Genomic DNA, 24522 nt, shown 5'->3' with positions numbered 1-24522 from the left:
CGTGACCGCGACCACGACTTTGAACCATGGTCACAACTGCATACCTGTCAAAAATTACCACCTTTAAGATGATCATGGATACTGAAAAATCTCAAAACGAGATTTTTTGGATGCTCAAATTATAAGATATGATTTTTACGATAAATTAATACCTTTTTAACTTCTAGAAAAAATATTTTTTATTTTGTTTTAGAATCATCAAGCATATGATTATTTTAAATGGGTAGATCCCAAATTTTGTGACAATGGAAGAGAATTTTGTGCTATATTATAATCAAGAATTGTGGAGAAAAAAGAGAAACTAAAGTAGTTAAAGGGAATATGAAAAATTGGAAGCGAAACATGAAGGATTGAAGCAAAAATATGAAGTTGTACGAATTGAAAATGCTATTTTGCAAGTTGAGAAACAAGATCTGCAACAAGGGGTGACCAATATGAAGTTGTACAAATTGAAAATGTTGTACAAATTTTCTTATTTTTTCTTTGCAAACACACTAGCAAGAGTCGGCCTTTTTCTTTTGGGAAGGGTATTTTTGAGAAAAAAATATTACTTGACCCGAATTCATAGGCAATTTTGTTCATTCATTATTTTACCAAGAATACAATTGTCATTTAGCTTTTAATCGTCAGTCGTTACTACTTTAATGCTTTGACTACCAGTCAAGGAGATAAAGTGCCAAAAAAATAATAATGTTAGAAGGTAAAGTGAAAAACATCACAAATCTTAGTGGGAGTTTTCGTGATTTTCCCTTTTCTTTATGGGAAATGATTGAGAGGTTTGGTGGTATAGCATCAAAATTTCGTGTACGTTTCACTAAGGGAATAGCTTTTCAAAAATGTCCGTTCAAAATTTCATGTACGTTTCACTACTTGCCCCTAAAATAAAAAAAAAATACTGAACTAGGGCAGACATGGAAAGCAAATAATTAGCATTTATTTAAAAAATATCCGTACAAAATTTCGGGTACATTTCGCTACTTGTCCCCTGAAATAAAAGGAATAAGGGCATATATGTAAAGCAAAACCATAATTATTATCTCATCCTATTGAAAGTGTCATACTTTTCATTTTGAAACATTTATCAAGAAAGTCCAAATACATTTTAATATCTTCTTTTAATATAGTCTCGTCTTCTAATATAATCCATCCCTTTAATCATATGCATATTAATGTTCAAATCCAAATTTTGAATTTATGAAGGTAAAATTGAAAAGAGAAATATAAACGTCACAATTAAAATACTATTCTTAATAAGTTGGATTCTCAAAAAACATTACAAAGAGGGATAATTGTAGAAACCTCCCTTGAGGTTTCTGATAATTGCACTCATCTCCTTTAAGATTTTGAAAAAAGCACTAACTTCCCCTAACATAAATTTGGAGCCTATAACTAACATAAAATGAGGTGAATTTATTTCTATATTCTAAGAATTTAAGGTTGTTAGTATCTCAATATGAGGCAAAAAATATTAGGACAATAAACAAGTTCATGACAACTAATTAAACAAAATTAATGATTTTTTTCGTCTCTGATTATGCACTACAAGTGTTCGCCACAAAATGGTGACAATCGATACTCCAACATAGCGCCATTTTGTAAATGACAGCACTTGAGAAGACAATCCAAATCATATATTATTTGCATAGAAGAGAAGCAGAAGTAAGAAAAATGCAGGGGAAAGAAACCTCCAAATAAGGTTCCATAAGAGAAAAAATTCTAATGGCTTTTGTTGAGTTCACTTCATTTTAATCATTCATGAAACGGAAGGAGGAAAAAAGTAGAAACAAAGGTACAATAGCAATAGGCATCAAAGTAATTCTTAGATTGATGATAAGTAGCGTGTTGACTATGGCATTTGGTTGTTCTGATTTTGCCACTTTGGTGAATTCCATGATTTTTCTCAGTGGCTTGATGAAGCCATTCTTTTGGCACCACTACTTCACTTTTAACTAGCAAACTAATCGCAAAACAAATATTGTTATTGATTTTTGAAAAGTTTCTATGCATATTAGTGGAGGAAAGTTTTTTGAGTTAGTTGTATACTTTATATGTTTTAGAATTTCAAATTTCTGAACGTATGTTCGTTCCTTCTTCTCAAGGGAGGTGAGTGCAACTATTAAAAACTTCAAGAGAGGTTTCTGCAATTATCCATTACAAAAATGACAAGTTGAATCCTTGAAACATTATTATAAAAAGGATAAATGCTACAGGGACCATCCGCTCCCATACCTTGTGAATATGTGGTATTAAATAAATGGTGCTAGCGATTAATAGTGGTCTCAACGGCATAGGTTGGTGCATTTTAGCTACAGTTGTATACTTGTATTTCTGTTCTCACAGGTCTCCCAAATAGTACCTAGAAATAAGTGCAGCATACGGTGGTGTGGTGAAGTTTGGCAATAAGAATGAAGAATTTGACCATAAGTTTTTACCGTGTTATAGTGTCTACTTTTCCAGTGCCAAACCTAAACATTTTTTACAAACAAGCTTACCAATTCTTTAGTTAATTTGACCGTAAATCTTGTCCACTCTCCTCCTAAACCATCAGTTTTCCTCACTTTTTTTTCCTCTACAAATCCCTTTTTCAGCTTTCAATCAGATCAAGACCTAGAAAATGCTGTGTTATAGTAATGTTTATATTTATAGTGAGTGCCGTCATTGTCTCCGGCTACAATTGCAAGAATTCATCGGTCGGCGGGATTCGTGAGTTGGTGGTGCAGAGCTAAAAAAAGGCCAAACCCTCAATGTATATTGATTTGACTCTGCAGTATAATAGAGCAAATTATACAGATGGCCACTAAATTTTTGGAATCGTCGAGTTTTGATCACTGAACTATTAAAAATCTGATTTTGACCACTAAATTTTCTAAAGTTTAGATTTCAGATCATTCTGTCAGATTGAATCATTAATTATGCCTCTTTTCTTTTGTCTCGTGAATTGCACGAGCACTCAGATTTGTCATGTTCAATGATGAAAACTAACGGCATGGCCTGAAATCTAAACGTTAAATAACTCAATGGCCAAAATCAGACTGTTAATAGTTCAATAGTCAAAACTCGACTTCAAAAGTTTCGATGGCCATCCAGATAATATGCAGCATAATATCATCTTGTTCTTCCGGCAAATTGAAATACTCCAGTAGTAATTCAGGCTAAAGATGAGTTGGAATCACTCAACTTGCCCTATTTATTAAGCCATTTAATTAGCAGTATGTTTATATATCCAGAGAAATGAACTTTGATTATACAAACGGACCTGCATATCATACATGAAGTCGCAAACAGAAGGTATGATAAAACAAACATCTTTTGCAATTTAATTTTTGACCAACAACAACAAACAACTCTTCTGAACGAACATCTTCGCACGCTATTTGTTACTATATGTTTAGTAATTATCGCACGCTCTCTCAAAGAATAGGAAAAAGGTTCCAATATCTAATACTAGTACTTCACACTTCAAAGGAAGCAAATTAAAAGTTTAAAATCTTGCAAGAAACATAAGAAAATGAACTAAAAAATTTCCCGCAATTTCCTACCTGTTTACATTCAAAAGTAAAATTCGACATCAGGTAGTATATAGATTTCTGATCACAGTATACCAAGATATTAATCAAGCCTTCCAAGCTGAGTGTTGATGAATCCCCCACATCTCAATCTCAAGCTGATGGAAAGAGCAGATCACCAGAAAGACTTCCTGAACCACCGCAGAGCCTGTGAAGAGCATCAACTCAAGTGCCCCTCTTCTCGTCTCCATCAGTCAACTCAACACCACAGTGATCCCCTGAGAACCTAACTGCCTGCTGCATGTCTCCAATCCAATCCCTCTGTTCTGTTTGCTCCTGTCACAACTGCAATACTTTAGGTCATAAAGTATTAATGCTGTTTATAGGCACAACTTTATGTTTTTGTTTTCGAGTACCTTTCCGGATACAATTGGTTGCTTCTGAGATGAATTTCCAAGGAATGGCAAGTGCGGAATTTGGACTTGCCCCCGGCATGCATGAAAATACGGCATTTTAGTGGGTTCAGGAACGGTAAGCTTATCAGTGTACTCAGAGCATCTTTTCATCTGCCGTCCATTGGGCTCGGTTCATTTGTGAATCTGTTCTCTTCGTATACAAATATATCACGTGACGTTTTAAATGTTAAAAAAAAAAAAAAATAGGCAACATTTGAAAAATGATTAGATCAGCTGGTATACCCTTTTACATATCCTGGTCAACTAATCTTGCCAAATGCCCCATTTGATATGCCAGCATATGCTTACCTTATCAAGACTAGGAAGAAAACAAGAACAGCTGAATGTGGAATGGAAACAATGACTAACTGACATCCCTGGAAAGGAAGTGACATTGTAACCATGACTTATGTTGGGCTCTTGAATTTAAAATTTTTGAGAATCTCTTGGTTCGGTCCTTTCTTCCTTAAGCTCGTTGTGATGAAAACTTGACTCCAGCAGAAGTTGAAAAAAAAAAAAAAAAAAAACTGCTGCATTGTCCTATTTCTTGCTTGCACCAATTTAAGTATTTTAAGCAATGCTTCCTAGCTGTAGCACGTTCAGTCCTTTGCTTTTAAAAAAGTGGTTACGAGATAGGAGAAACAGGAAAGCGGAGTACTGAATTTGAAATCAACAAAATGTATTACAATATACTACGTGATAACCATTTAATAAGAAACTATATTAGATTGCCTTCAGATGCTGCAGTTATCTGTTTCAGTATCCATGAATGATCATTTTCATTCAAAAGATGACAATCCCTTGCGGAAAAAGAACACGCCAGAAGGACCATCATCGGGCAGTAAAGCTAGCATCACTGGAGATTCAGCACCTTCTTCTACCGTCAATATGCCACAATTGAAGGTTATATCTGTTTTCACATAGCCGGGACAGACACAATTCACCTTGAACCTAGGAAACTTTCCAGCAACAATTCTTGTGTAAGCATTCATGCTCGCTTTAGCTAGGGTGTACGCTATAGGCCAGTCATTGGCTTCAAGCAAGCCCTCTTTGAAGTCTTTGAGATATTCATTTAGTACCTCATCCACCCTCTCTTCTGTGAGGTTATCAACATCCCTGAAGATTCCTTTAGCCCATTCATTAGGTACGTTCTGAAACATGGTTACAAATGAGAGTTAATTGTTTACATGAGTTGCAAATTACCAGTAAAGCCAAACCAATAGTCATATTTGATACTATACAGGCTGAAGGCAAGCTGTTTTGGCAATTAATTTTTATAGACACTTCACCAAATGGAAAGATTCTATGGAGAGGCTTGAAACCATTAGTTGGAGAGGCTGGGACATTCAAATCTTAATGGTTTTTCAGAGGTTATATCAGGGAATCATTGCTGAATCCTGATGATGGCAATCAACAGTACACTGCCAGCAATATATTTGTTAGTATAACTGAAACTCTCGGGAATAGCTTTATCAAACTCTGTTAGTAAACTATTTGCTTCGGTTTCAGAAAAAGACAAACCAGTGAAAAACAAAGTTCACTAAATTTAGAGACTCTCTAGCCAAATCCAACTACTAAAAGGTCATAAAGATAACTCAAATATTGGAGCTGAATTGTGTCAATCAAGCAGTTCAAGAAATTTCCAGCTTAGCTTATCAATAATTGTGATCGGTGACAATATAGTTTTATCAAGCTGAATGACACTCACCTCCATAATGGAAAACCATGCACTTAAAGAATTAAGGTATTGTATAGTAAAGTACCATTAACCTCCCCATGGATGAAGATACATTTACAATTCTTGGTGATGGAGATAGTTGGAGAAGTGGAAGGAAGGCTTCAATCATTCTTTTTGCACCATAGTAGTTTATTTGCAAGCATTCTGCTGATAACTCATATGTCTCCGTGATTATCTTCTTCCAGTCAAAGTCAGGCCCCACTGTCTGCATTGATCAATGTTCATAAACGAGGATGAATATATCCCAATCCACATAACCCTCCAACTAAACTGAATATATCAAGCTCGCAACATATTAGAGATGCTTAACCATTTTAGCTATTTGATGTGTTGGAATATCTGGGGGAAAAAAGGTTATTAAAAGCCAGCTCAATAACAGATTTTTATGCTTTTTCCCAAAGCTCTAGGGTTGTTCTCTGTCCATTGCTACTTGGAAGCAAATTCCAAACTGGATCTGAGCTAAATTAATCAAGGTGCACAGAAAACTTACACTAGCCTTTAGAGCTTCACTATCAACAATGGATCCCCCAACCCCAGCATTATTCACCTGAAACAAGAAAGATGTAGACATGTATGAGCTAAAAACAAACTTGTATTTTGTAGACTATTGCAGGGTCCTAATAGTTCCATAGTATGTAAAAGAAGAGGAAACTGTTTCCAGACAGTAGCTAAATATATGCCTAACTATTCCATGATCATCAAAAGAGCAAGAAATTATCAAAACTGTGAATAAACTTCAACCATACTGAAGTTACTCAACATGATTGTAGAGAAATTCTGTTGAAAATGAACTGATAATACTGTCAAGAAATGGAATTTCTGATCATACCAAGATATCAAGCCTTCCAAGCTGAGTCTTGACGAATTCAGCAATGGCAGCAACACTAGATGGATCAGCAACGTCAAGCTGCTGAAAGAGAAGATCACCAGAAAGACCATCAGTCGCTTTAAGTTTGTGAAAGGCATCAAGTCCCCGCTTCTCATCTCTGGCAGTCAACACCACAGTGATTCCTTGAGAAGCTAACTGCCTGCATATCTCAAATCCTATTCCTTTGTTTGCCCCTGTCACAACTGCATACCTGTCAAAACTGAAAATATTCAGTATATCACTCCGTGAGATGGTTGGGTACTGGCTAGCTAGGTTCTTCCTAAAGGACATGATGTGCAAAATGGTAAATAGCAATTTCAGTACCTTTTCTGGATATTCATGGGGGATTCTGCCATTGATTACTCTTCAGAGGCAACAAGTTTTTTGAGACGAAACTATCTCTGAAGTTACTTTATTTTAGTTCTTGAACTATTTATTCAATTGCAACGAATAGGCATGGATTTAATTAAGCCATTTTTAACAACTACATAGAAATATAAGGCCTTGTTTGGATTGCGATTTTTCGTCGAAAAATTACGTCGTTTTCCGTAATCACATTTCTCTATTACCTTTTTTCCTCACATATATCAAATCGCTACAGTATTTTTTTCATGAAAAATCATGAAAATGCAATCCAAAAACAATCTAAATTTCTTTCAGCAATGAGTGCCAAGTGGCATTCAGTGATTGGTATAGACAATGTACTAACAACTGGATAAGAAAACAGCTGTGAGGCGTAGTTCCGAGCTGCTGTTGAGGGATGTATGTGCAATTCCCTAGGTCATTTATTTCCTGTTACCTTTGTTGACTGTTTTGATAGCCATTAAATGACTTTGTGTTGTCATTTTTCTACCCGTTAGACCATTCTATGGCACCATTAGATCTTAATTTACTTCTGTAAATCTTTCTGGGCAGAACCCTCTTTTCTTTCTTTCTTTCTTTCTTTTTTCCTTTCTTTCCTTTTTTTGGTTAATGATTGATCTCTCTTAAGTTCCTTTGTTCAAATCAATATCTATGCTTTGGTTAGTTTTCCCGGTTGTCCTGTCCTGTTCAATCCGTTCTCCGTTCTTCTTCTGTCAGAACTTGTAACACCCATTGCAGTCCCTGAACGAAGCAGAAAAAAGCTTTCAGTAGGCTGCAAGTTTGCTATTGCTGCGAGCAAGCACTGCTCGCCTTTACACGGCTTGGCTTTCGCTATCGCTCGTGCTATGTAGCAGTCGACCTAAAAAGTTGAGCATTGAATGCAAAGGCAGATTTCATTTAGTTGTCCAAAGAGCATTAAATGCAGCATCAATTTTGCAATTAATAGAAAGGCTATTTACAAAGGGGAAAAAGATAATCAATTAATTGCTAGAAACCTGGCAGAACGTGCATGGGAAATAGGGCTCAATTAATTGTTAAAAATGTCGCAGATCAGGCATGGGAAATATGGGCCAATACTGAAATAAACGGCAGCTCAAATGGCTGTTGCAAAAGAACCAATGAAGAGTCCATATTGATTTGTTTTATCGTACACCAAATTTGACCGTAATTGCAGACGGGTCCTCCCTCTACATTAACAGTATGGAGTGTAAAGTCAACTTGATGGAAAGGTTAGCTACCGCTTAGATCGCAAGTTTTTAGAGTTTTTATTAATTAATATATATGTGTCTATATATATATATAAAACGATGTGGTAAATGTGAAATAAAAATATGATTAAAAAATATGTATTCACAATTTAAAGAAAGTCTTAGATTTTTATTTGAAATTAGATGGACAAGATTGTTTGTAGACTACAATTTTGAATAAGTGTTAAAATTTATTGTACTTTTGCATATTATTGTCTTAACATTGATTTATTTTTTGTTTTAGTATTTATATTGTATGGTGCATCTGAGATGGGCAATCGTAGAATTCCAAAACCTTGCTGCCCCAACACGATAAAAAGTCATAGTAGAAGTACAAATGATTATCCATGCAATAACTTTTAAAGTCCAAAATGCTATTTCTGGAATTGTAGAATATTAATCACCAAGTTTTGTTTTTTTAAATAGACTTTTGTAGTCACGGGGACGGCGGATGCTCCCTTCCTCGTTCCTTCGACTAACTACGAATATGACCTGGTACTACTATAAATACAGGCCAATACTATGTGCGTCTATTAAAGGACTCCCAAGCTTGTTTTAGTCCTCCAAGCATACCAATTAAGATTTAGTGCATCTCTCCTTGGATCAAGGATGGCAGAAGCAATCACCAGCCATGCACAAAACAGGTTGTCGAATCGTTTTCGCTTGACTCTTTCACTTTTAATTGTCTGATCAAAACACTGCTGCACGGATTGTTTCTGAAACCTGCAACAGTTATATACAATATTGTTTCTCCTCGTATTTCTGGTACTCCTGTTAGACTGTTATAGTACTCTGTTGCAGGTGTGCCGTGGTTACAGGGGGAAACAAAGGAATAGGATTTGAAATATGCAAACAGTTGGCATCTCAAGGAATCCTAGTTGTGTTAACTGCCAGGGATGTAAAGAAAGGCAATGAAGCTTTTGAGAAGCTCAAGGATTCTGGCCTCTCTGAAAATGTTGTCTTCCATCAGCTTGATGTTGTGGAACCAGCTAGTATTGCTTCCCTTGTAGATTTCATCGAATCCCACTTTGGAAAACTAGATATCTTGGTAACATCTGCTGACCCGTTTCTGAATTTCTCTTCCCTTCTACGTGGTTTTCTAACTATCCTTTATGTCATCTTCATTTCGGTTTATTTGTTTGTTAGCGCGAAATAATATGAAGACAAGAAAAGGGCTTCTTGCACTCTTAGGAGTCCAGTACTAATCATAATCTGATCTCAAATTTGACCGCAGACAGATGTTATTCCTATCATTTACACTCCATGTATATTTAGCAGGAAAAGAAAATTCTTTTGTTTCTGTGGAAGTTGATGGAAATCCTGAATTCCTTTTCGAACGTCGTATTGCCCAACTATTGCCGAGACCATATAGTAAGGGATAATACAATCCTAGAATTGAAAACTTTTGGCAATGCATTCATGTTCCTTCTTGGTTTGGTATGTAGCTATTTCATTTATAAGCAAGATCTCAGATGCTTGTAATTCTTTGCATCCCAAGGAAGTTGTCCTTATTGGGATCATTATATATTTTTAATCGTCAAATGGTTCTTCTTAAACAAAGAAAGATCTACTCAAGGAGTCCTTAATCGAGTATTCTACATTTGAAGGGTTGAAATGAGTCGACCACACCAGAGTAGATATCCTATAATTTGAACCATCTGCCAAATGCATAATTGTTAGCAATCTTGTTAGGCGCAACTTGGATAAGTACCTCAGTTTTAAGTTTTTGCTAATGGGGTCTGTTCTGCATTACCTGTTTAGCACTGGCCAAGGGAAACTCCCGTGGTACTTCAACTTGCAGATAGTTGCACAGCATTCAAAATTGAAACTTCAACCTCATTTTAATAGCATTTTCGAGTTCATGTAGAAGTGAAACTAGAAATTTTGGAACTTCATGCAGGTTAACAATGCAGGAGCTGCAGGACTAATGGTTGAAGGAGATGTTTCCATTATTAAAGAGATAATTATGGCGGATGATCTAAAAGTTGCAGGTCAAGTAAGTCTTTTCTGTAACTAGCAATTTGTCTGCTTGCTGCAATCCTGATAGGATCGATTTTTAAATTGTATATATACTACACAGAATGATCTACTCGCTATCTTGTATTGGCTATCAATAGCAATGAGCTTTCCGTGGAGAGCAAGTTCATAAGCAAATATTAAGTGTCATCAAGGCATTTTGCTGATGTTATTTCAATAAATTTTCCCGTCTGAGTAATCTGCACCAGAGCTTGACATATGCATGGTTGCTTCATATGCTAAACCTGCTGGTCCAAAATCAAAATTGTATCTCCATTCTCTATAGTTTGTCTAACTTGCATGGGTTAGACATCAGTCAACCTTGTCTCTTGTCTTCTGCTATAACCAGTTTGGCCAAAAAAGTACATTAAGAGATAAGGCTTTGTTCCAGCCTTACTTGCATGGAAGATTAGTATAAAGGGTTGGGGAAAATATTGATTTGAAGTTGTTAATTTGGCCATGAAAACCACCTTATAACTGACTATATGTAAAGTTTTCTTCTGTTGATTAAAAACTTTTGAGGATATCCACATCCACTTGCTGACTAAATTTGTTTTTTGCTCCTAGAATGACTTGAAATACTATGTTGCTGCTGATGCATTGCATAAATTCTGCTTTTAGTCGCTGTCCAACATATAGTGTGCTTGGTCCTAAGATTTCAGTCTTACTGATGCAGGAAGTACCTGAGATAAAAGCAGATGCAAAACTCATTCAGACATATGATTTGGCTGAAGGGAGTCTGCAAACTAACTACTATGGTGTAAAACAGATGATTGAAGCATTCATTCCGCTCTTGCAGTTATCTTCTTCGCCTAGAATTGTAAATGTATCCTCTCTCATGGGAAGGCTGGAGGTAACTTTCCTAGGAAAAGCTTTTGCAACCCGAAATATCTCGTTTGTTTGGCTTTAATATCTACACTAAAAAGGTTAAAGAGAAGGACTTAATCAAAATTAAATCCTGATAAGGTCATATTTTGTTGAATTGTTATCCATTTCAAGGTACCAGTTCATTTTTTCTGCCCGTTTCGTCCATCTGAATTCAAGCTAGACAAGACCATGCAAGTGTTTAAGTCAGAAAGTATCCATATATACTGGCTTAAGTTAATTATTGGTGAAATTAATTAGTGATCAACCTAATTGTTGAATCTTGTACTCAAGCTAGCGTTTGGTGCGAATCAAGTACTTCTGTAGTTCAGCATATCCTTTTCTCTTCATGAACTCAACGCTTGAAACATACTTCCCATTTCAGAGCAAGAGTCATGACTTGATTGTTCTCCACATTGTTTTTAGTTATTATCCCACCAATGGGCTATAGAGGTGCTAAGCGACGGCGAAAGCCTGACAGAAGAGAGAGTGGATAAGGTGGTAACTGAATTTCTCAAGGACTTCAAGGATGGCACTGCAGAAGCTAAATGTTGGCCTGCAACTTTCACAGCATATAAAGTCTCCAAAGCAGCAATTAATGCGTACACAAGGATTCTGGCCAAGAAATACCCAACTATCTGCATCAATTGCGTTTGTCCAGGCTACTGCAAAACAGATATAACCTGCAATACAGGATTTTCTACTGCTGCAGAAGGTGCTGAAGGTTCTGTAAAGCTTGCATTATTGCCTGACGGTGGCCCTTCTGGCTTGTTCTTCTCAAGAAAGGAGGTGACAACTTATTGATGAAAATAATCAAATGCAAGCTCATGCATCTAATAGGAATACCATTTTTTGGATGTATGTTGTACGAAGCTGGTGAAATCTTGTCAAGGTATTTCAATATGGGGGTCTCGGGGAATCGCCCACAATGGTTTTTGGGAAGTTTATTCCTGTATTGTTGCGTTGGTGGTACTAAATTTTGGTGGTGTTTCTTGGATTTTTTGGGCCTGGCCCTTCATATTTTGGCTTTCTTCATTTTGTTTTCCTATAATTCTTTTTCTTTCATTTATTGTTTTTGTTTGACCTACAACTTTTAATTACAAAACAGTTAGTTCCAAAAACAAAACGAATGGTTTTCCAAAAAAATGGCAAAAATTCCCTGCTAGTTAATTGCTTACAAGCGTGGAAAGTGTGTTTGATTCTTACCTATACCCATCCAATGCGAGAGTCTAAAATTATCAATTAGCCTTCATATTCTTAAAAGGGTTTGTCTATTGAATATCCATGGAACATTTGTTAACACACCAAAATTTCGTCTAATCTACCATACATATACATACATACATATATATATATATAAACATACATACATTAACAATTATTACCCTTCATTATATTTATACACTTTCTCTAATTAAGGGGCCAGTGTTGGATGATGCGTTTTTTGGATGTTTATATAAAATTTACTATAACTTACTAGAAAAATTATAGAAAAACTTTTGTCAATTAGAAGTTCGGAGAAAATTTTTCTTTTTCTTTTTTCTCTTTTTCTTTCCCTTTCTTCTTCTTCCTCCCTCGCTACAGCCCGTCGCCGGCCACACCACCACAGACAGCCGCCACCATCTCACCCTTTTTTTTCCCTCTCACCTTCCCTCTCCCTTCTCTTTCTCCTCCCTCCCTCCCTTCTCCTCCTACCTCTCTTTTCTCCTATTCCTCCCTCTTTCCTTCTCCCGACCCCTCTCTCCCTCCCCCTACCTCCCTCTAGTAGCGAGATTAGCCACGCGACCAAATTGAAGTAGGAGAAGAGGAAGGAGGAGGAGGAGAGGGGAAAAAAAGGAGGTGCCAGCGCCAGTAACGAAGGTAGAGATGAGTTCTATTGGGGGGAAGGAAGATGAAGATCGAAAGCAAGTAGGGAAAAAAATTTTGTTTGTTTTTTGGATATTTTGAGATATATTTTAAAAATTTTGAAGAGTTTTTTAAGACTGTTACAGCTAAAGTTGTTAAAAACCTAATAAAAAAAAATTAGGCAAAAAGCTTGCCTTCCAAACAAACCCTTATCTTTGAAAAAAAATCTAAGGGGGCGCTTGGTTCGTGAACCGGAATTGTAATTGGAATTGGTATCATATATAAATAATTAGTATGGGTATGGCCCTATGCCATCATTCCAATGTATATTGCTTGGTAAAAACTTTTTAGGTTTAGGTATCAGGATAAAATATTTTCTTTCTATTTCTTCATCGCTACACATACCACCAACTTTGGCAGTCAATTGACAGTAGCTCTTCCTTGAACCACCATTGCTGGCGAACGCAAGATAAAATCACAATTAATTGCTACCTTGGAGCTCTTACAATTATTGTATTTAGCCTCAAGATTTCCAAACCTTTCCAATCTAAGATAGATCTAAATTTAAACTACAAACTTCATCATCTTCTTTGGTTCCGGGTATCTTTTGCTGCCAAAACCACCCATAAATCTCATCATCACTAGCTGCTGTTTCTAAATGGAAATTTTGCTAATACTTGGGTTTTTAAAGAACTTCCTTGTACGTTTATTAAACCATAAAAATTAGCAAAATTTGCTTTTGGGAGGAGAAGATAAGTGAAACTTCATTGTACGTTTATTAAACCATAAAAATTAGCAAAATTTGGTTTTGGGAGGAGAAGATAAGTGAGGAGTAAGAAGGTGTGTTTTTACACAGGAATGGTGAGGGAGAGAGAGAGGAGAATGTCCAGTAAAGATGCAAAGTGGTGGAGGTAGAAGTACGAGAAGAGACGAGATTTGAAGGAAAGAAGATTCCTATCTATTTTTGGACTTTTATATTTCATTTAGGAGTCAAATTTGGTAATTAACCAAAACCTCCCAATATAGTCAGGAATTGAGGTGGCCTTTGGTTCTCATGTTGAAATCAGATTCGGATTTGGAATCATTGACACCATTCCAATACATTTGTTTGGTTCAGTACCAGGAATTGTAATTGGAATTGGTATCATATATAAATAATTAGTATGGGTATGGCCATATGCCATCATTCCAATGTATATTGCTTGGTAAAAACTTTTTAGGTTTAGGTATCAGGATAAAATATTTTCTTTCTATTTCCTTGAACCACCACTGCTGGCGAACACAAGATAAAATCAGAATTAATTGCTACCTTGGAGCTCTTACAATTATTGTATTTAGCCTCAAGATTTCAATTTAAACTACAAACTTCATCATCTTCTTTGGTTCTAGGTATCTTTTGCTACCAAAACCACCCATAAATCTCATCATCACTAACTGCTGTTTCTAAATGGAAATTTTGCTAATACTTAGGTTTTTAAAGAACTTCCTTGTACGTTTATTAAACCATAAAAATTAGCAAAATTTGGTTTTGGGAGGAGAAAAAAAGTGAGGAGTAAGAAAGTGTGTTTTTACACAGGAATGGTGAGAAAGAGAGAGGAGAATGTCCAGTAAAGATGCAAAGTGGAAGAGGAGACGAGATTTGAAGGAAAGAAGATTCCTATCTATTTTTGGACTTTTATATTTCATTTAGGAGTCAAATTTGGTAATTAACCAAAACCTCCCAATATAGTCGGGAATTGAGGTGGCCTTTGGTTCACATGTTGAACTCGGATTCGGATTTGGAATCATTTATCTTGGATTTGGAATGGTGTCAATCATTCCAATACATTTGTTTGGTTCAGTACCAAGAATGTATATCATTATTATAGTTGATGTTTGATTCGTTGGCTCTTTGTAAATGATATATAAGAAATTTTCACTAATTAAATATATTAGTATAAATGTATTAGTAAATTTAGTATAACTAATTAATAATTTCTATTAACAAATATGTATAATTATTAATATAATTAATAATATCAATTATATTACATAGATTAATATATACATTGTATAATACATATAACTAACAATAACATTATTATAAGTTTGTAACTAATTAATTTAAATATTATATATATAATTAAATACAATTATACAAATTTTGTAATATAATTATATAATATATAAATATTAATTATACTAATATTTTATATAATTAAAATGTATATTATATATTAAATATAATAATTATTATTTATTATTACATTTATAATAATAAATATAATTATAGTGGTACAATTTATTAATATTATATACACATATATGTTATAATTATATGCACATATAATATACATTTATAAATATACATATATAATATAAATATATTATTATATAATATTAATATATTTATATAAATATAATTATAAACAATGTTGAGGTACAACCCAACCCAACGGGTGCTTGACTCTTCTTAAAAAAAAAGTGCAATCTAAACATTTTGGGAATCATTTGAGTATGAATTAAAGATAAGAAGAATATTCTTTCCTTAAATATCAACAAAGACAGCCCTCTCCTCAAATTCAATAGGCCAACTTCTGCAACTTCTACGAAAACCCCCATGCCAAACCTTCTGCCACTTGTTCAATTCCATTAGGCATGCAACCAATCCATTGATTCAACAAATTGAGCAATCAAACTATACAAGACCACGTCGGAGGTGGGGGTCCCAAAGATTACCATTCATATTGAATTAAAAACTTCAAAAATGCCTTGAAAGACTACAATTGCACTTAATGATGAACATACATTTCCAACTATCATGTTTTTACCATCCTTTTCACATACCTATAAAACCGTAGGTCCATAAAAGGAGAACTTTCCGAAGTTTTGCTTAATAATCGAAGTTATGAAGCAGCAGCGTATGGAATGGAAACTTAAGTCTGGGAAGGAGGAAGTTTTAAAGGTAATCAAGACCTGGTTATGTACCACATCTCTCGTGATATTTAGCTGCTCCAGAAGTCCAACAACGGTCAAAGTTCAACATAGGGTTCAGGGTGAACCATGAACAACCGTAGTTGGTGGTTGGTAAACCGTATTTAGAAGGTAATAAGAAGATATAAAATCTATGATTCTCTGAAAGATTCAACCAAGCTAAAGTAACACTCATATAATACCAACCAATTAAATAAAAAAAAATTGCTCACAGAGGCTTCCAAAAGTTGTACGCATTGAGAAGTAAATCTGTCAAGGATTTCTAAATAAATCTGTCAAGGATCATCTCTAGCCATTGTTTCAAAATCATACCATAACCAGAAGATAAACAAGGTTTTGAGAAGTAAATCTGTCAAGGATTTCTAAATAAAATAGAACTTAATTTGTCAAGGATCACCTCTAGGCCATTGTTTCATAATCACACCATAACCAGAAAATAAACAATGTTTTGAAGATGGACAGTGTTATCTCTTGGTAGTTGGTAAACCGCATTTAGAAGGTAACTAGGAGGTGAACACCGCGCAATGTGCAGTGTGAGTTTTATGCTTGCCCAGAAAATGCCCAGACATCTTAGTTGAGATAGTATGCTTCGATCCGGAGGTACCAAATGAAATCCATTGAAATATATATTTACACAGATATGAGTTCGCAAGAAAGCCAGACAGAGGAGAAGAAAAGAAAGAGAAAACACCGAAAGCAAACAAAACCTGCAAGACAAAGATGAAGCAAGAAGGCAGAGAAGAAAGCAGATCAGAAAATCCTAGGAAAGGAGGAAAAATGGAACAATACCTCCGAGGCTGTGTAAACCGCCAATTTGTCTCGGAATTCAACCTGCATTGGAAGAGACAACCATGATAAACCAGCTAATCATCATTCTGGGGAGCGTTCTCCTCGTAGGTTCAAAACAATGCAGCTGTAAGAGCTGAGAAAGGAAAGGAATTCAAGGCTCTCTGATCGACCCAATGACCCGAACCATTCCAACGGAGCATCTGGAGAGAACAAATTTATCCACAATACATGTGCGAGGCACGTGACAACGACGAAAGTTTTGACTGAATTCCTTTGGCGCATTGTATGTTATATTGATTAAGCCAAAAAATATACTAACAAATAAAAAACAGGCAAGTTGGAGAATTAGTGAGCCAAAACTCATTTGGGAAAATGGTCCAGAGTACATATTATTATTTGCGAAAAAGATCCCGAGCATGTAGTACATAGTCATTATTGTATAATAGAAACCAAGGCCCAAATGATTTGTGCATAAACAAAGGGAGATTTAATTGTCCACTTGATGGAAAGGTTAGCTCCCGTTAGACTGCAAGTTTTTAGAGTTTTCATTATATATATGTGTGTGGGTGTGGGTGTGGGTGTGTGTGTGTGGGTGTGGGTGTGTGTGTGTGTGTGTACACGCAGCAATTACCTCAGGGGAAGAAGGCTGCTTCAAAACAAGGTAGATAGCTTTGATTGGAAGAAGGAATTCCTTAGGTATCACTACAACAGCCTGAAATTGTCAAAAAACCACAAATATACAAAGTCAAATGACACAGAACCTGTTGGTTTTCAAACAGTTATGCACAGTGATCAGCGTGGAGACATAAAGAACAACTTTCAAACACTTTAAACTGTCACATCCCTTGGATAGCTCTCCTTCACATATTGTTTAAATGCTGATAGTTGTACCCCCAACGCTATCATTCTATAGAAACAACATATAAATAGAGTTAACTGATCTCAAATCTTTGAATAACAAATTGTCATCTATGAGAAAACCATAAAAAATGATTACATACCAAACATTGCAAATCTTGAAATTCCACAGCTGCCTAAAAAGACAACCTCCAAGTAATAAAGATGGAGAATTAGAACCTCTTCCAAACAATGCCCACTACACAGATGAGTTCTTCAACCTAAGCTCCTAACATGAAGAGGAGGACATATAACCATTCAGAAGCCACGCTAACCATCATGATGCATATGACAAAAGAAGCTCTCCAGAATGTAAATGCACAGGTAACAACAGGACGAAAACAATCGAATTCACACACTCTATTTGAACAAGACCTGATGACGCCAGTTACCTCCTCAGAGCAAACAGAACTAAAGAGTTTGGGATGAAGGGGAACTCTTGGAACGAGACCAATAATCAGTACAACTTTAAACAGAGTATTATCAGAACACAAGAAAGAAATACACGGGAAAAAAGGGTTTCTTTAAAAAAAAAAAAGAGAGAGAGATAGAAAAGCCTTTAGATGCATTAGAAGATGCACGTCTCAATTCCAAGCTCATAGCACAAAGAGGACGCAGAGACATTTACAGGTGCAAACCCACTAAGTTGGCTCAAGCACAAAGGAAGAGATAATGTGAACTCCCTTCATTAACAATGCAAAAAGCCTTTGATCTTGGGCAGGAGACGTAAAGTTGTCACCAAATTTCCGAATCATCTAGACCAACATTCCAGCAACCACAGTCATGTTAAGGAAGTTAAATAGTTCCTGTGAAACACACGAGTTGTTCAATCCTACAATACTAACGAGGTAGACACAGAGCAAATCAATCATCATATCCAGAAGGTTTGAACCAGTCCTCAGGAAAAACAATTTAAAAAAATAATAAAAAGTAGGGAAAGAGCAAACTTGTATGAAATCTCATGAACCAATCAGGGTAACGACAATGACCAAAACTCCAAAGCTCCCCTACAATCAAAGGCAACATGCAGAGCCAGTTAATAATGACTCCCTACAAGGCGGCAAATTTTTCAAGCAAAAATTAGAACAACGTGGAGAGTATGAGAGAGAAAAAAAAAACTCCCAATTCTAGAGCACATCCATCAAAGAAACATCTCTCCTTGGGAGGCCAGAATTCCGCCATTCTAAAAACAAGGCCAATCTCTAAGCAACAACAACAATACAGTAATATGATGCCAAAATTGCCCGATAAACTGGAATACCAAACAAAGTCATGTATGTTAGATAACATCTATGGTTTTTCAATCATTATCATCCAAACAAAAAAAAAAAAAGAACACCCAATCATTCTTCAGGAAAACAGCACAAAACCAGAAGAAGAGAAAGAAAAACTCCCCCAAAATTTTGTAACGAAACCAAAAGCTGTATTGAGGTGTTGGAAACCAGTAACTAAACCAAAGGCTGTCGATGCACAGAATTCTGGCTAAGAGTGTTACAGAATAAGCAGATCAACCAGCAGACCAATAGTGCTACCTTAGCACAAACACCCTTTATGAATCTTTATGAATCTTTCACTCATTATTTGAACAAATTTGAAAGCTTTATGAATCTTTTCTATTTTCTTGAACAAATTTGACACAGTCACTTTCTGCTATATGTATTTTCCTTTCTGTGACATTTGTCCAGATGTCCCCGGAGACAAAGCAGCTAGCACTCACTCTACCTATGCATATGGAAAAACCAGATGCATATGTATTGAAAACTGTAGCGCTCAAATAGCATCTGAATGACCATAGAAATGAATTTAGCATTGCCGCATGAAACTCTCAAAAACCTTTACTAACCGTGAAGTGAACAAGGGGATGCAAACATAAAGAGCTACATGGTATAGAACAGGTTCAGACATCTGAAGATAAAGTTCACGAAAATATTAAGCAACATATAGCCCATATAGCTTCCAGAAAAGGAAGGAAAAATTAAATGAAATGGCCTTTGAATCAGTGTCTCCAAATAGTGAGCAAGCAGAAAATTTGAAAGTGGAAAAAGAGAACAGTAAAAATAACCTCAGTAAGAGGAAACCTTCACTTCTTCAACTTTAAAAGCTCTTTTAAATATGCATATTCAGCCAAACAAGCAGGAGAAGAACCACAAACGTGTGCAAAGCAACATGACATGATAGACCACCAACAGAAGTGTAGATTATCAAATACTAACACAACAACCTCTTAGAAGTTCCACAATTATAATAGATGACCACCATTTTCTTATAGCTGAACCCACAATTCTGAAGATATGTGGTGCAAAGAAAGAGAAACAGGGCATTAGACGGACCTCAATAGTACTGCTCGCAAGATTTGCAAAAAGCCAAAACAAGTTCCCATACCTGCAAACCCAAGGGAAACCCCCTCCAGAAGACCATTTGAAAATTTTGAAAACTACTATGAAAGTTGCAGAACAAGAATTGTAACAAGTGCTTGAAAGAGTAGAATTGACAGTTCATCAATCAACCTGGCAATCTACAGGGTCCAACAGATTCAGAAGCATATGTTATGAACATTAAGACTGCGTATATCAAAGGTGTTGGCAAAGCAAGTAGTGTCCAGTCAGTGTATTCTCTGCAGCAACAAAAACAGGACCTGCTGCTATAAATACACCATAGAAACTAAAATAGCTAGTCCTCGACCAATGAATTCCAATTCATAGACCAGGAAACAAACAATTAGTAATTGCATCAGAACAAACAATTATTTCATAACCACACCACATAACCAGGAATGAACATTATTCATGAAACTATCCGACCAGTACCAGCTTCAAAAGCAGATAAAACAGCCAGAGATTTTACCATGAGGCCAATCTTGAACCTGAGCTCCTAGAATACAAACAAGACACAGATGCTACCACAGCCCAAAAATGGTCAATTGTCAAGCACTAATAAGCAATTAGTTTAGGCAGAATAGAATTCCTTTCAAACCAATGTGGATAGCCTTTAATCTGAAGGAGACCGAGGATGTCACTACAACAGCTCAAACCAATTGAAACTCCTACAACAAATATGAAAATGCGATACAGATAGCCCAAGACAAAGTAATACACGTACTCCTTTCAATCACTTTATAACTGCACACTGACTTGCTTCAATGCCTAAAATGATGATGACTGGAGCCTCTCAAAATTTAACCAGAAACTATCCATTATTGTTCAGAGAAACCTAGCAAGAAAAGTATGGAAAGCAAAAAAACTCCGGTTCTCCTGCAAAAGCATGTAGACCACAACAGAGGACTTGCAATTCTATCCACATTAAAGCACAGTGGAATTCACTGCCACCCCAAATAATTAAAAATAATTATTCAAGAAACCAGCTCCAATGAAAGAATGAAATCAACAAAAAAATCAAAAGCAGGTAAAAGAGCCTGGGATGTCACTTGAATGCAAGCTGCTACAGTAGAGGAAACATAGGCGTCAATCACATCCCCAAAACCAATAACTGATTAAAAACAAACGAACAATTAGTTTGACCTTCAACGATGTAAATAGCCTTTGACAAAAGAAAGCCCCAAGATCTAAATGACAACAGCATGGCTGAAACCCAAGATCAAAAGATGTAGATATATAGTTGTTACAGAAAATCCCAAAACTGTTAATCTTCAAACAAAGTAATACACATAGGGAAGCAGAGACCTCCTTTCAATTATTTTAATGACATCACCGAGCTCACCAAATCCAAGCTCCTTCCAAAATGAAGATGGCATGTCATCCTGATACACTATCCACTATCTCATCAAGAAAAGCTCAGAAGGAAAGTAGGGACAGACCAGAATTCCCATTTTCTCTTGCAACATCAAGCAGATAGGTAAATTTTAATGCCACACCAAACAGCAGAATGAATTCGCCAAATAATCAAGAAGCAGATAAAAAAGCCTAGGAGGTCTTCAAGCACAACACCCATCTTGCGGTTCCAACAATAGAGAGAAGACATCAAACATCAATAGAAAACCGATAATTGATCATGCACAGAGGATCAATTAGTCTGAGGCAGAAAAGAGTATCTTCAAAACAATGTAAATAGTGTTAGCCTCAGAAGAAGGAAGCAAGAATCTCAATGAAAACAGGAAGACACAAACCCAAGATCGTAAAATAAACACAAAAAGTCCTTACAGATAATCTGATTCATGCTAATTTCCAAAAAAAATGTAATGCTCCAAAGAAGCAGAGAACACCTTTCAATCACTTTAACCCAGTAAGTTCTAAAATTCCAAGCTCCTTCCTAAAATGAAGATGGATAAACAGACTTAGCTAACCATAAACTAATCATTAGAATTGGAAAAAAACCTAACTTGAAGTAGGGAAAGAGAAAAACTCCTTCAAGGATCTCCTGCAGGGATGTAGTTTAGGAAGCCTAAAATGTCAACAAGAAACAGCATGACCCAAAACCAAGACCCTAAAATAGAAATATATATTCATTACCTATAATCCAAAAACTGTCAATTTTCAAATTGAAGTAATAAGCATAAGGGTGTTGAGAACTTTTTTCAGACATTTTAGCCACGCAAACTTCTTCATCAAAGTAGGGGACAGAAAGGGTTTATAACTAACCAAAAACTGTCCACTGTTGGTCAAGAAAACCTGCCACACCAAGTACTCAAAGAGAAGAACAGCTCAATTTTTTGGCTCAAGAATCATGTTGAAGATAATTCACAGCTACAGTACTTAACGATCAATCTTGAATCCAGGCCACTACAGAACAGATTAGAGATGGACATTTAAAATATTCCCAAAACCACGAAGTTCAGCAACAATTAGGTGCAATTAGCTCAAGGTGGAAGAGGACTCGTCTAAGACAAGGTAGATAAGCTTTGATTGGAAGAAGGAAGCCCTGAGATACCACTACAACAGCTCAAAATTGCCAAAAATCCACAAGTATACGGAGTCAAATGATCCTGAAACTGTTGGCTTTCAAATATAGATAGTTATAAACAGTAATCAGCATAGAAATGTTCAGAACTACTTTCAAACACTTTAAACTGTCACATCCCTTGGACAGCTCTCCTTCGCATACTGTTTAAATGCTGATAGTTGTGCCTCCAACTCTATCATTTTATAGAGATAACATAACAATAAAGTTAGCTGATGTCAAAAATCTTCCGATAATAAAGTGTCATATATGAGGAAAACATAAAAAATGATGACAAACCCAATGTTGCAAAACTTGAAATTCCACACCTGCCTAAAGAGACGACCTTCAAGTATACAGGCAGAGAAACAGAACTCCTTCCAAACAGGGCCCACTACACAGCTGAGGAATATAACCCAAACAACCATTTAGAAGCTGCCAAAAGATACCCTAACCATCACGTGTATAACAAGAGAAAATCTCCAAAATCATGTAATGCACAATGATGAAAACAATCGAATCCACACTCCCTATTTGAACAACACAGAGCATATAATTGATGATGCCTGTTACCTCTTAGAGCAAACAGAACTAAAGAGGTTGGGATGAAGGGGAATCCCTGGAACAAGACCAATAATCAGTACAACTTTAAACAAAGTATTGTTAGCCAAAAACAAGAAATGCATGAGCAAAAAAGTTACTCAAAAAAAAGAAGAAGAAGAAAAGCCTTTGGATGCATTAGAAGATACAGGTCTCAATTCCAAGATGCTAACATAAAGGACCAGGCGGGTGGGCCGGCGGGGGCATAAGATATTTACAGGTGTCAAAACCACTAAGTTGGCTCAAGCAAAAAGGAAGAAATAGTGCGTACTCCCTTCGTTAACAATGCAAAAAGCCTTTGATCTTGGACAAGAGACGTAAGTTGTCATCAAACCTCTGAGTCATCTGGACCCAGATTCCAGCAACCAAAGTCATGTTAAGGAAATTAAATAGTTCCTTTGAAACATACAACTTGAGTTGTTCAATCCTTCAATCCTAACGAGGTAGATGCAGAGCAAATCAATCATCATATCCAGAATGTCCCCAATCAGTCCTCTGGAAAAACAGCTCTAAAAAATTAATAAAAAAAAAGGCAGGGAAAGAGCACACTTTACGAAATCTGATAAACCAATATAGCAGGGTAACGACAATGACCAAAACTCCAAGCTCCCCTACAATCAAGACAACATGTAGAGCCAGTTAATAATAACTCCCTAAAAGGTGGCAAATTTCCCGATTTTAGAGCACATTCAATCAAAACATATTTTCTCTCCTCGGATTCTAAAAGCAAGGCCAATCTCTAAGCATCAACAACAATACGATAATGTGATGTTGTCCGATAAACTGGAATGCCAAACAAAAGTCATGTACGTTAGATAACTCCTATGGTTTTTGAATCATTATTATCCAAAAAAAAAAAATCCCAATCATTGCTCAGGAAAACAGCACAAAACCGCAAGTAGGGAAAGAAAAACTCTCCCAAGATTTTGTAAACCAGAAGAACAGGATAACGATCATGACCAAAACCCTTGAATCCAAGATCCCCTAAGATCAAGACATCAACAGTGACTCCATAAAATAAAAGCGGTGATTTTATCAAGCAAAGATGAGAACAACCCAAGACCAAGAGGGGATTAGAGAAGAACTCCCAAATTTCAGACCGCATTCAAATCCATCCAACAGAGCTTTTCTCTCCCCCATTCGGCCAATTCTACAACAAGGTGATTTTCGAAACATTCACAGGAAGGAAAATACCAGAGCTACCACCTAAAGCAATCATGAATAAATCACAGAATCTACGTCAATCAACAATTCCAATATTAATCTCCAACTCAATTTAACTAATTTCACAACCTTCAAAATCGAGAAAACCGATGCAGAGAACTGCGTTCGATGATTCTTAATGAAGAACGAAACCGACGAGGGCGGGAATAGTTGGAGGGGAGTTGGGGATATTTATAGGTGTTTGTTAAACAATGGACGGTTAGGATTAAGCTGTTGTTGATGATCTGGACGGCCACGAGGTGGT

The 24522-nt window shown here is 36.1% G+C and overlaps 2 protein-coding genes and 2 long non-coding RNA genes across 5 annotated transcripts; 1 reads left to right on the top strand and 3 right to left on the bottom strand.

Moving 5' to 3' along the window:
- Positions 1-4667: 4667 nt before the first annotated feature.
- Positions 4668-6997, bottom strand: LOC113757968 ((+)-neomenthol dehydrogenase-like). 2 transcript variants are annotated; one of them, XM_027301026.1, is made up of 5 exons: positions 6892-6997; positions 6529-6778; positions 6190-6246; positions 5725-5904; positions 4668-5112 (listed from the first exon to the last, which is right to left on the bottom strand). In XM_027301026.1, exons 1-5 carry the CDS (start codon positions 6921-6923, stop codon positions 4741-4743), a joined length of 891 nt encoding a protein of 296 aa, XP_027156827.1. In that variant the 5' UTR covers positions 6924-6997; the 3' UTR covers positions 4668-4740. The 2 variants fall into 2 exon arrangements, with proteins under 2 accessions (XP_027156827.1, XP_027156826.1); XM_027301025.1 differs by having other exon boundaries at positions 6529-6787; positions 6892-6996.
- Positions 6998-8736: 1739 nt separating this feature from the next.
- On the top strand, positions 8737-12096 carry LOC113757966 ((+)-neomenthol dehydrogenase-like). Its single transcript, XM_027301023.1, has 5 exons — positions 8737-8821; positions 8979-9225; positions 10078-10173; positions 10870-11046; positions 11484-12096. The coding sequence occupies exons 1-5, from the start codon at positions 8787-8789 to the stop codon at positions 11859-11861; spliced, it is 933 nt and encodes a 310-aa protein (XP_027156824.1). The 5' UTR covers positions 8737-8786; the 3' UTR covers positions 11862-12096.
- Positions 12097-16090: 3994 nt separating this feature from the next.
- On the bottom strand, positions 16091-20272 carry LOC113757964. Its single transcript, XR_003466527.1, has 3 exons — positions 20069-20272; positions 17296-19943; positions 16091-16864 (listed from the first exon to the last, which is right to left on the bottom strand). It is a non-coding gene; the product is annotated as an uncharacterized LOC113757964 (long non-coding RNA).
- A 2480-nt stretch (positions 20273-22752) lies between these two features.
- LOC113757963 lies at positions 22753-23810 on the bottom strand. Its single transcript, XR_003466526.1, has 3 exons — positions 23326-23810; positions 23028-23073; positions 22753-22856 (listed from the first exon to the last, which is right to left on the bottom strand). It is a non-coding gene; the product is annotated as an uncharacterized LOC113757963 (long non-coding RNA).
- Positions 23811-24522: the final 712 nt, after the last annotated feature.

This window comes from Coffea eugenioides, unplaced genomic scaffold, assembly GCF_003713205.1.
Source record: "Coffea eugenioides isolate CCC68of unplaced genomic scaffold, Ceug_1.0 ScVebR1_3493;HRSCAF=4715, whole genome shotgun sequence".
NCBI lineage: Eukaryota > Viridiplantae > Streptophyta > Magnoliopsida > Gentianales > Rubiaceae > Coffea > Coffea eugenioides.
This window is presented reverse-complemented; position numbering and strand designations above follow the sequence as displayed.

What these genes read in the sequence shown, in the direction of transcription:
- LOC113757968 (XM_027301025.1), bottom strand. Translation starts at nt 6,923, where the DNA reads ATGGCAGAATCCCCCATGAATATCCAGAAAAG. An exon ending in CCCATGAATATCCAGAAAAG is followed by an intron (nt 6,788 to 6,891) that starts GTACTGAAATTG and finishes GAATATTTTCAG; the next exon opens with TTTTGACAGGTATGCAGTTG. An exon ending in CATCCATGGGGAGGTTAATG is followed by an intron (nt 5,113 to 5,724) that starts GTACTTTACTAT and finishes ACCATGTTTCAG; the next exon opens with AACGTACCTAATGAATGGGC.
- LOC113757966 (XM_027301023.1), top strand. Translation starts at nt 8,787, where the DNA reads ATGGCAGAAGCAATCACCAGCCATGCACAAAACAG. An exon ending in ACCAGCCATGCACAAAACAG is followed by an intron (nt 8,822 to 8,978) that starts GTTGTCGAATCG and finishes ACTCTGTTGCAG; the next exon opens with GTGTGCCGTGGTTACAGGGG. An exon ending in TTGGAAAACTAGATATCTTG is followed by an intron (nt 9,226 to 10,077) that starts GTAACATCTGCT and finishes AACTTCATGCAG; the next exon opens with GTTAACAATGCAGGAGCTGC.